Source organism: Augochlora pura, chromosome 5 (genome assembly GCF_028453695.1).
Source record: "Augochlora pura isolate Apur16 chromosome 5, APUR_v2.2.1, whole genome shotgun sequence".
Classification (NCBI taxonomy): domain Eukaryota; kingdom Metazoa; phylum Arthropoda; class Insecta; order Hymenoptera; family Halictidae; genus Augochlora; species Augochlora pura.
In genome coordinates this window covers 8,556,406-8,569,256 of record NC_135776.1, presented here as the reverse complement: position 1 = coordinate 8,569,256, position 12,851 = coordinate 8,556,406, and the positions used below count along the sequence as shown (strand labels likewise).

General features: G+C 31.2%; 1 protein-coding gene across 4 annotated transcripts in view; it reads left to right on the top strand.

The window, feature by feature from the left end:
* The window catches only part of LOC144470354 (uncharacterized), a 168,150-nt gene that overhangs the window by 66,688 nt on the left and 88,611 nt on the right, over window positions 1-12,851 (top strand). For all 4 annotated transcript variants that reach the window (XM_078181380.1, XM_078181379.1, XM_078181378.1 and 1 more), the window contains one exon: window positions 12,457-12,592. In XM_078181380.1, the coding sequence (XP_078037506.1) occupies window positions 12,581-12,592 (12 nt within the window). In that variant the 5' untranslated portion in view covers window positions 12,457-12,580. The remainder of the gene's footprint in view (window positions 1-12,456; window positions 12,593-12,851) is intronic.

The window sequence follows — 12,851 nt, the reverse complement described above, 5'->3', positions numbered from 1 at the left end:
GTAAAAACCGTTGCTAAAGCGATTACTATTCTTGTCTTCGAACGAATCTCTCGAGATCCGTAACTTTCATTTCCGCGAGCAACAGAGTGGCCCCGGCGGGTTCGCTCGGTATCATAATCTTGGCCGGCGCGTAGTGTTATTAACTAAAATCGCATTAACTCCGACGGCGGTGGGTCTTTTCGAGCTGGATCCTCCCGGCCGACTTTCAAATTATTCGGCACGCAGCCGGAGGGGGGAAAGCTTCCGCTTTTATTGGGCTTTCCTCGGAAGTGAATCGTTTCGGAGTTTCGCCGATAAACTTTCCGCGAGCTGTTCTTATTCCTGGCGGTGGCTTTAATTGCAAAAGTAAAAGAGCGCAGCTTCGAATAATATTGATCGAAACTTAGGGGTAACGTGAAACCGTGACCGGCGATATTTAAAGGAAACTTCTGTTGGAAACTGTTTAAACTGTTACAAATGAGTTGGATGAAGTTTTATTAACGATAAATATATTAATACGATCGGAATGATCGGTTTCATATTTTGTATTTGAGAATTGCTGAAATTACGAAGACTTTTTTGTAGGAGATCGTCGAATCAATTTCTTAATTCAATTATTTATTGTGAAAAAGTCTATCGTAATCGGGATATTAGGGGTTCCTGAGATCATTTGCAATAACTTATTCCTTAGCGCAAATGTAATCCGCCTTTTTGTTTACGAGTTATTAAGGGAAAACAGTGACCAATGAGAAGCGAGATCGGCTGGTGCGATACGACTGAGTCAATGAGCGGACGAAGTGAAATTCTATTCATTGGCTCAACCAGTTGATCTCGCCTGTTATTGGTCGCTGTTTATAATTATTATTTATTAGTATTTAATTGTTTATTATATATTATTGATCCAACGCAACAGGTCGAATATTGATATTGTAATTATTAATAATCACATCATTTATTTATTATTCACATTGTGATCCGTAATTAAACGTAATGGAATTACATTATAATTCGTAATTAAATAGAATTCCATTGCATTGCTATTCGTAATTAATGTAATCTAATTGCATTCCAATTCTTAAATAATTAGAATTCAATTACATTAATATAATATAACTCTAATATAATAATGTAATTTAATTACAATGTGATTTGTAAGTAATATAATTCAATTGCATTGCAGTTCGTAATTAAAGTAATTCAATTGCATTGAAATTCGTAATTAATGCAACTGAATTACATAGTATTTCGTAACTGTACTCCCATCGAGTTACGAATTACATTCAAAGTAATTTAAGTACTATACAATATATAGTACCTTGTAATTATAATTCTTTGAGTAAGTAATTGTAATTCTTTGAGTAAGTAATTGTAATTCTTTGAGTAAGTAATTGTAATTTTGCACAACTCTGCTTACAGGTGCACGGTCCGTGCACATTATTGGTGCGTCGAGTGTATACCTATATTATACTGGGTGTCCCTAAACCGTACAAGTGGGCTTCAAGTGACTCCTTATAAAAACCCCTAAAACTGATATAGATTATCCTTTTCTTTTTATTTACAACTTAATTTTCGTTTCGTATATATGCTAAGCGAATTTTCAAACTCGATTTTCTCGAAAACTAAGTCGTAAACAAAAAAAAATTATTTTACACATTTTTTAGTTCTTTCTATTATGAGAAATCACCTGATGCCTGCTTGAGCATACCTTTCAGGTACACCGTGTATATACGGTATCGATCGGTACCGGACCGGATCGATAGCATATATCTATAGTTATACACACTGGACACACCAACAATGTGCACGGACCGTGCCCGGACCCAGAGCCGTGCCTGTAACTGTGTTTCGACCTTAATTCTGAGTCATCAACTTGTTATAAAACATCTTTTTTAACGTATCAAATAAACAAGTAAACGTGTTCCAACCGGTTGGTACACGTGGCACGGAACCTGTTAACGACACAGCGACGCGTTGATTGCGGCAAGTCATTTGGTTTCAGAAGACAATTGGCGCTATCGTTTATGTTCCACAAAAAATAACAGATAATATGATAATGAAATTCTTTTGTCTCTCTGATATCCAGCTAAATGTTCAAGATTACATTGTTGCAATTATATTAATGCATTCGAGAGCATAATCGTGCATATTGTAAGAAAGAACTGATATAAATGAAATATATAACTATAATAAAATTATACTTGCTCTGGAACTGTATTATACGATATAAATAAATCTTGTTTTGCTTGAAAGTAATAATTTTATCTTTTTTTTATGTAATATTGTATTCAGTATTGTTATATTGATCGAGCTATAATTTATTGCATTTGATCGAGTTTTCTTTAAGTATGTTGACATATAGTATCAAATATCTTTCTTTATAATAGCAATTAAACATTAAGTTGAATTTTGTATGCAGTTACTAACTTTATCAATGGAACAGAATAAATATTCATGGATTGTATAAATGGCGCTTTAACCTTTTTATACTCGTTAAAAATTAACAATATAACAATATAAGTTATCATCATTCAGAATTTATTCAATTTATATTCAATTTTTAAGGACAAATTTATTTCATATAATTTTCTAAAATATCACTGAAAAATATATGATATTTAATAAATTACGTTGTTTTTATATAAACCACATTATTTCTACAGATAGTATCAAAAAATGCCGACATTTTGTGAATTGCGGTGCAAACAATTATCGGACGAATACGTATTAATATATAAAATAAGTATTGTTCACACCATACCTTCTTAAAAGTTACAAATTAATATAATAACATATAACTTTGCCACCGTATATGCCAATCGATATTATCGAACTTATGTGACGCGTTGTAATATTTTTATGTTTGTTTTCTGTGTGGTCGCTAACGACCTGGCAATTGGCGCGAGCTTCATAAATAAATAAATTAAAAGATAGGAGACATCTTAATAGCATCGTTTCGGTCCGTATATAGAGGACACCGTGAAATCCGGTATTGGAACAACGATCAGGATGCGATAAAGGGTATAATGGTTTGAAAAACAACACGTAGTTGATCGGTTGCACGGGAGATCGTTCTCCGGTGAAAAGAACGAAGATAATGGAAAATGGATTGATCTCCTTCGGTCGAACAATCGAGAAGTGTTTTCAGGCGGTGCACGAGGCTCCTCTTCTTGCTTCATAGCAGTCGCAATCCCACTTGGAAATGGCTTTGTCGAGAGTTTTTTTCTCTCGTCGCCGAGTCGCCTGAAAGAAGACGATTCTTGAATGAGATTCTTGCGCTGCAATTTCGTTATACGAGTGCAATCCTTTCAACTTTGCGCCATTTATTGTACGTATATCGAATGATGCTTCCTTCTTTCTAACTTTTTATTTTCCTTTTAGCTTCTTTTATTAAATTTTAGTAATCGTATGGTTATAAATACTTATACTTGTTTTGTGGATTGTATTCGTATCTATATATTTTGAGTAATCGAGACGAATGAATTTTTGCTTTTATTAAATAGATAGGTATTTAAAGTAAATAAAATAAAGAAACAAAATAAGTAGATAAAGAAGACGATATGAAGGTCTGATAAAAGAAAGTGGCATTATTTATGACTCGACCTACTTATATTATACTTTAAAATATAATTATAAGTATATTAATATAATTATAATATTGTTATAGTAACTATATATTATTATCTTTATGTATTAATGCTAAACTTTACCGAACCCTAAGAAAGGGTGCTTTCTATCGACTGTATTTACTTAGACCTTTTTCTATTTTCATAATCTCAGCGTCATTAAAATTAAAAATGCGAAACCAATCGCAGTTGTTTACAACGCTCACAGATGATAAAATGTTTGTATAATTTTTATTAGATTATTCAAATATTTTATGTAAAATAAGCAAATAGATAACACATTACGTGAACAGTTATTATCGAATGATATTAATCATTTCTGTATAAATTCAATTGATTATTTATTTATTAAAATAACGGAAATTCTTAAGTTGCCAGAAGAATGATTGCAATTGCGAAATTACATCGCGAAATTTCTTGTGAAGTTTATGAAAAACGTAATAAGCCTACATAACCTCAAATCTCAGATTATCTCTATCATATTTTTAAAGAGAAGAAATGTAAATACAAAATTTTATTGAAGCAATCATCTCTAATGTTACATTTTCGTATAAAAAATCTAATATATTACACGATGTTGTTTATGAAATTTTACATCACATATCACAAAATAAAGTAAAATAAATGAAATGAAATAGATGAAATGAAACAAGGAAACAGAATAAAAACAGAGTTGAATGATATATAATAAATTAAATTCAAATTAAATAACAATAATTTACATAATTAATTTAAAATTCTACTATTATTAAACTGTTAATACTATTCATATCAGCAACTATAATAATTATACTATTGATAGTTGATATAAAAATGATAGTACTGGTGGAATATTGGTTTTTCTAGCGTCTTTAAAACGGCGATGTGCATCTACGAGGAACATAAACTAAAACAGTTAGGTATATGTAAGGAAACATGTTTTCGCGCTGAAAAATGGCTCCGTTAGCGTGTCGTTGAAATCTCGGCAGGCCATTCAATAAGACGTTGTCTCCGTTAAACACATCCGTGGTCTCTCAGATTTCAGTGTTTCCGACGTCTGCCAATCACATGCGAGTCTTGAAGCCTTATTTGGCAATGTCGACTCGCAGTCGGTAGTACTGGCAAAGTACTACACCGGGGCTAATGATAGGTAATCATGTTGCTCGAGACGACTCGAGACAATGACTTAGGATACTCGATGTTTTGTTTCATACCTTTTGATCCATCTGAGAGCCGAGTCGATTCGAGTCGAATACGTTTTGGAAAATAATCATCGGATTTTAACGTATTAGGGAAAGAATAATTACAGAAATGATCACCATGAACATTATTACAAAAATTATCACGAATATTATTACAAAAACTGTTACGGAAATGATCATATATATATATATATATATATTGTTACGAACATTAATAATAGTCTTACTAATATAACATACAATTATATATGTGTAATTATATGTAGTATTTATTATGTATTTAATATGTTATCAAGCATATTATTAATTATAAAACAATACATCATTTGAGTAAAAGAAGTAAACTAATGTCATTTGCTTCTTTTTCAGCAAAATAAGATTCAAGTTTTCTGTTATTAATATCCCACGATTAAAATTAACGTAAACATAGAATAAACTTAAACTTTCATTTCTTTTCATAAATATGTTAACGACAAAATAGTAATACTAATAAGATATATAAGAAATCACAGTTCAATTAAAATCCGAAAATATAGTTTCTCGTTTACGAAATAGAAAATTCAAATTACACTACTATTTCATAAATTATAAATGTCTGATCGAACTTAGGGAATAATAAAATATTAAAATCTTGCAAGTTATCTTTTGACAGCTCAGTTAATAATAATGTTAATTTTAAGAATCCAAACACAAGCTTTTGTAAACTTATTTTTCAACCTATACTTATTCTTCAGGAAAATGAAAAAGAAAAATATCGATATTTTCAAATATCCACAATCGGAGTATATACTTCCTTAAATGTCGATGTATTGGTCTATGGCACGTTCATTGTCAGTCCAAACACGGCAACGTCGAGAACTATTCTAATCCTGTATTCAGACTGTCTGACTCACAAGACCTAGGTAGTTTCGAATCGGTCACCGCCGATGGGATACATTGTCGAACCTCGTCGCGATCGAGGAAAACCTTGGTCGTTGATTCTAATTAAGTTTCACCGCGCTTTACCCTGAAACAAAGGCTTCATCCACCACGGTCAAGGAAGTAAATAATTGCTGCTGCGCTCCCGTTTCAAGTCAGCATGAAAACTAATTAGCGGACAGAAGTCAGAAATACATTGGTACGATTTCCGTAACACAACCTTTGTTCAACGAGAATCGGGTCCAAATGTTATTTGTAATAAAAGCAGGAAATAACCATTTGGCGGGTTTGAAGTAATTTTTAAATGAAAATAAGAAATAACAATTTGACGGATCTGGAGAAAATTTGAAGTAAGCATAAAAACAATACTTTTGTATTATTTTTATTATTATTTTGAAAAGATTTTATTTGGAATATTTATTATTTTTATTATCTTGTATAGGTTTTATTTGGAATGTTTATTATTTTTATTGTTTTGAAAAGGTTTTATTTGGAATGATAAATAAAGGCAACTATTTAAAATAATTCATTTTGAATAACTATTACAATAATCTTATTGGGAGATAAAAATAGCAACGATCCATTTGGAATACTGACAGTTTTAAGTAATGAATTATTTCGTCATTTTTTAATTTCACGTATGATAAAATAAATAATAGGAAACGAATAGATTTTATTTTGTGAAAACTTTACAGTAAATAAATAGTGATATATTTTTACAAGTTAACGTAGTAATCCTTTGTTATTGAAAATTTTTAAATGAGAATTGCTTTTCTTTATAATGAACGTCGAGAAAAAGGTGCGACTTCTCCGATCTTTATTAAATTTTAATATATTATATGCAGTTATAATTAAATATAGTTAATAATTAATATATAGTTTTTCATTTTGAACAATATTTTTCTTTGTCAAAAATCTTGCTCTTGTTTCAGAAATATTTGCGAAAAACAGTAGACTTAGCCCAGTAGAAACTGAAACTAAACCCAGACCTAACCTATACTTGCAATATTCGTAAATATTTCGTAAACTAAAACGAAGCGATATTTTCTACAAAAGAAAAAGTTATTCAGAATATCAAACTGTGCAACATATTTCAATCTCATCAAAATCGGAGAAGAGAAAATCAACTAAATCAATTATCTTCTACAAATAATTAACAAGTCGATTCTGTCAGCAGTTTTAATTTCTCCTAACTTTGTTCCACGGTTTTCGTACATTTAATACAAAATTCTGTCGCATGCACAGAATTTCCTGTTTTAGTTTTCACAACGCGACAACTGTCGCCTCGAACGAAACATCTCTGCTCTATCAACTTGGAATTTCGTGCGAACATTCTGCAGGCATTCGGCTAATATACTCAGACATTAAATTACGCGTGGAACCTCATTACCAGACTGTAGATTTAGATGCATTTATGGCGTGCGCAGATTGTCAAAACAATGCAGTTTCTTGTTGAATTACGCATCCAGTCCACCTGGTGTCTTAAGTACTTCCACCCGCAATTAGCGGAGAGGATATCTCCGGGCGATGCTGTTTGATGACATCTGCGCGCGGGTTTTTCCCGATACTAACAACTGCTGGTAAACTGGCAATTACCTGTATTTTTGTGCAGGATGTACAAGTTTCTTCTAACAGTAAATACGTCTCGCGATTTATCCTGAACGACAACATTCAACAATTTCATTTAATTGACAACGGTTAGACAATTAGTCGGCAGATTTTATGTATTCCTAGGAAAAATACGTAAATGAAATGTAAAATAGCGAAACCGGAAGGAGAATTGTATAATACTGTCATGTCATTTACATCGTATTAATGTTATCAATAGAGGAAGTACGTTTTTATCTAATTTTCGTTTTGCGTAATCGATGAACATTTTTAGTTTGTGTGAAGTGTTGACAGTCCAGTAATGTGATTTTAGCAGTCAGTTCTATCATTATTCTATTATTGTAATAAAACTAGTTCTATTATTATTTTATTATTACTTGTTATTATTCTATTATTGTTATTATTCTAGTATCTATTCTAGAATTGTTATTATTCTATTATTACTATAGAACTAATTCTATTATTATTCCATTATTATTATAGAACTAATTCTGTTATTATTTTATTACTATTAAACCTCGGTATATTTAGTGTTAAAAAGTACTTGGACACAGCATTTCAGATTTTTGACAAATCGTCGATATTTAAACCTTTATAATTTCATAATTTGAAAATTCAAAAACTCAAAATTTCGTAACCAGAAATAATAATATGTAATATCGAACATATATGTATAGGGTGAGCAAGTTAAATCGTCCGGTCCAATATCTAAATCACTAATTTTTCGCAATGAATGCCTTACTATTTTTATGAAGCGAAAGACGAATCGAATCGATTGGTATAATAAAGAATATATAATTCTATTTTAAAAAATAAAGTTGATTTTCATATATATTCTCGACAATTTACAATATTAATATCAGATTACGAATCTCTTAAAACCATTCGAATATTGTTTGAAACATTTTTTAATATTGTCAACAGATTCGACGATATTTGATTGAATCGATTTAAATGATTCACCCTGTATACATACAAGGTGTCCCAAAAGTCACTCGCAAACGAAAAATTAATTCCTGAGCTCATTTGAAACAACTTGTTCCTTAGCGAAAATGCAATCCACGGCTTTGTTTACGAGTTATTAACGAAAAACACCGACCAATGATAGGCAAATTCGGCCGCCTCGCATCAGCTGATCTCGTTTCTCATTGGTCACTGTTTTTCGTTAATAACTCGTTAACGAAGCCTCGGAGGAAATTTTTCTAAAGGAAAAAGTTGCTTGAAATGGCCTTATGAATCCTTTATTTAACAATTACAAGTGACTTTCGGGACACCTTGTATATTCATAAAATAAATCCCACATTTACTCAATAAATCATCTAGTTTAAAGTACTAATAGATAAATAATCGTCTTTCAGCTAACACTGGATTCTGCTTGTGATTCATAACCTTAAATAACATTTGTTAATATTCGAAAACCTAATTGTAAGATACACAGGGTGTCCCGTTTCATCTCGCTGAATATTATAAACTTATTCTACAAGTAAAAATAAGATGCAGTTCTTGCACTGTTTTTGTCTGGCGAGGTTTTCTTCTTCCTAGACGGGTCGATCAGATTATATAAGAAATCGGAAGGTAGAAAGTCGATTTAGCAGTCACGTATAATCGCTTTTTCTATCGTCGTGATGTGCATTATTACGTCACGACGAATCCATGTAACGACAGTAATAGACCGATCCTGTTCATTCTATAGTTTCGATTATATTTCGACGCGTTGCGAAGCCTAACGTCAGCCGTGCTAAGGACGGTTCCATCGCACGTGACTCCAGAGACAGTCGATTAAATCTGTATTTAGCGTTAGCTAATCGTGCAGTTGTTCGTCGGAATGGTAGAGATGAATTTTTCATTCGATGGCGACGCTCGGAAATTAAATGTTGTTTACCGGTTGCGATACAGGTTTTACAGTAAAATTATTCTTAATAAATTAATTCCTTTATACAACGTAATCATTTTTTTGTAGACGAAATTTGCCGTTCTTTTTTCAGGTTTTGTTAACCTATTTTTTTTAACATTTTTACAATACAATATTGATGTTTTATTCACTTTGTCAATTTAATGTGAACTTATACATTTATTTATTAGAATAATAGAGACGTTCAGATTTTTAAAAGAAATACTTTTCATTATTTTTTAAATAATGATCAATATACTACGAATAATTCATATTAAATTATAATCGTAATTAATTTTAATGCGAATTTTATTAGAAAAAATTACAAATCAGAGAATTTAATTTAGAAAAGAGCGAATGTAATTTGTAGAAAGTTGAATAATAACTGCGAAAGATTTAATTTGATATGCAAAAAGGTGAATATGATCTACAAAATCATGACTTTATAATGCAAACAGATGCAAAGCCTGTTTTATTTGCAAGGTTATATATTATTTCAACGTTATTTTCTATATACTAATGGACTAATATAATTGTAAGAGTAATATAAGTATTTATAATTATGTTTTATATTTTATATATTTTTAATATGTTATTACGATTATCCCTGCTTCGATAAACATTTCGGAATTGGATTATGCTCATGTTTGATACCGTTAATTAGGCGATTGCGCCGTGATTTAGCGAATCAGGTAAGTTCTCGTTAATTAGATAACGTTGCAAAACGTAATCCGTTGTAGTTAGTTATAAATAAATCCCTGGTTTTCATTATGATCAACAAATATTTATAAACTGTTATTGATTTTCTAGTACGATAATTGTAGAACGATGTGAAAGTAACCGCATAGCAAATTATTTCTCAGTTTCCTCAAACCATTTAAAAGAAAGTTATAATAGATAATTTACATTATATAAACGATAAGTTATATTATAACAGATCATTTCGAAATAAGAAAGTTTTATATATTTTTTTCCATTTTAAAATCAAATAAAAAGCTAAGAAAACCAAATTTATTCAATTTAATTTTACCAAGTAGCAACATTCTAACAAATAGCAATTTTTGTAAAGTAATGTATTTTCGTCTAATTTTTAAAGAATGATCTATATAAACAAATTTATTTTGTATTCTATTATATTATATTTTATACTATGTTATATTCTGTTATACATTTATTTTTATATTTTATTATATTATATTTTGTTATTAATTTATTTTATATTTAATTATAAAGAAATTGATTAAATTTATAATTACGTTTTAAATTACGTTATAAATTACGCTTTGATAGTCTCGCCAGAAGTCTCAAACATTTTTGAGAATTAAACTGCTTTATTTAATTGAATAAACATTAAAAAACCAAGTTCTACAACATCAATTAAACGTTTAATGTTCTTACGTCTTGAAAATTTTAATAAAATTGTAAAATACAACAGATTATCATAGAAACTGATTTTCAAATCTTAATAAATAATTCCAATTCCCACGTGCATCAAAGTGTCGAAAGGTGCTCGAACATTTTCGCGAGCGACTGTACCCTTACGGACGTCGGTGTAATCGATTCGACGAGATGATTCATATTTATGCAGATAAATGTTGATCCGCGTGCTTTTGATACGCTTTATCGGCCATCATCCCGCTCAGATCAACGTTAATCCGGCCGAAGTCTGCGGACGTCCCCGATGATAAAAGACGTCGGGAAAGTTGTGTGCGCGGGGCATGTGCACAGCCGGATCCCGTATCCGGCGAAATGCCATGTTACGAACAATTGCAGCTTCTGTCCCTGCCACGAACAACAATGGAACATGTGGTCACGAGCCGTTGATCTTTGTACCGCTGCTTTCCGTGACACAGACAAGACAGTGCAAGTGACTCGAATTTGCTCTTGCGTATCGTTTGAATCGCTTGAAATGTGCATTCGTATACATTGCGGGAACGGTGAAAAAGCGGACCGCGGATTTTATGCGATTCCGAGGAGAACGAGTAGGCGAACTTTGGCCGTTTAAACGGCTTGTATTTTACAGACGTTAACACGAACGTAACGTTACGATTTCAGGTTAATAGCGTTCACGTCATAAGGCTATGGATCTTTACATGGATCCTTCTTAGTTTCATTTTACAAAACTTGAAATTAGAAACAAATTTCATTTGTTAATTAAACAATAACTCGGCGAAAAAATAAAATAGAAATGTTAAGTAATTTCGACAATTTATTCATACTCTTGAATTTTAACTCTTAACTTTCATCTTTTAATTCTAATATAGCATTATCAAGGTAAAAATATATTTATAAAAAGTTACAAGACATTGTTAATTGTTATATGGTATCATATTATTTATGGTACATTAATCATTTTCTTTCAGGCTATATTTTTACAATTTTAGATTTTCTGTTTTTGCAAGTACTTAGACTTGGCTATTATACGTCATGTTTGCTGTTTTTAAATTTAAATACAACTATACAAGGGTGTTTCATAATTCATACAAATTCGTACAAATTAGGTTAAATAACTGCTATGGCTCGAAGTGCCAAGATTTAAATATCAGTCGAACGAATGCATTTTGAACAATACCTTGACTGAAAATAGTAAATTAAGTTCAACGAAAAATGCATTGATGCAACATGATGTAAACGATAGTATTTTATATATTATACGTTATCGATCTATAGGGTGTCCCGAGAGTCACTCGTAACAGGGAAATGAGGGGTTCCTGAGGTGATTTGAAATAATTTTTTCCTTAGCGCAAATGCAATACGTAGCTTTGGTTGCGAGTTATTAACAAAAAACAATGACAAATTAAAAGCAAGATCAGCTGACACGAGAAGGCCGAGCCAATGAACCAATGAGTTAATGACACGATGTTGATCTCTCGAGAGTTAACTTCTTTTACCATATTGTTACTTTAGGCGATCGTTTAACCTCTTCAGAAATGAATTTTTATAGTAGAGAACGATCTATTTAATTTCTTTTTTATTTATCACCCATTTCATTTCATTCGATGAGGTTTTATTAGTATTGTTAACAACTCATTTTCTTTACACTTAGAATAATTATAATTTAAAAAAAAACTAAACGTACACATACCGGACAGTATTCTTGAAGAAATTAACTGATAAGAATGAATTCCTTATAGCATTATAATAAAATGGTCTATGAATATTGATATTTAAATCAATTTCCACTGTTTATTTAAATTGTTTGATTGTCACACGAATGGTTAGTTAACTTCAGAATCTTTGTTCATTTTGGTTTCAGATCGCAAAAAACATGAGACGAGAAGAAATCGAGTTTGAGGAGGCCTGAGCTCCCATGTTATTCCCGGAAACACAACGATGCACTTGCAGGATGCAATTGCACCATTTCCCATCATTCCATTCGCATGAGTATTAAGGTAAGGATGGATGGGATATATGGTGGCACGCGATGACTTTATCATGCGATCGGCGTGCGAATACGATTGCAAAGGTTATTATTCAGGTTACTATTCGACACCTTTCAATCATACTGTACGCCCATAATTGTAGACCATGCACAGTCGGTGTAAAAAGCGGACTCGGACTTTATTCAGACTGTTTCGAATATATATTTATCTGAAATAACTGTTCGACTAAATTTTGTTTAGTCGAATACTTTCTATAAATTATTAATTA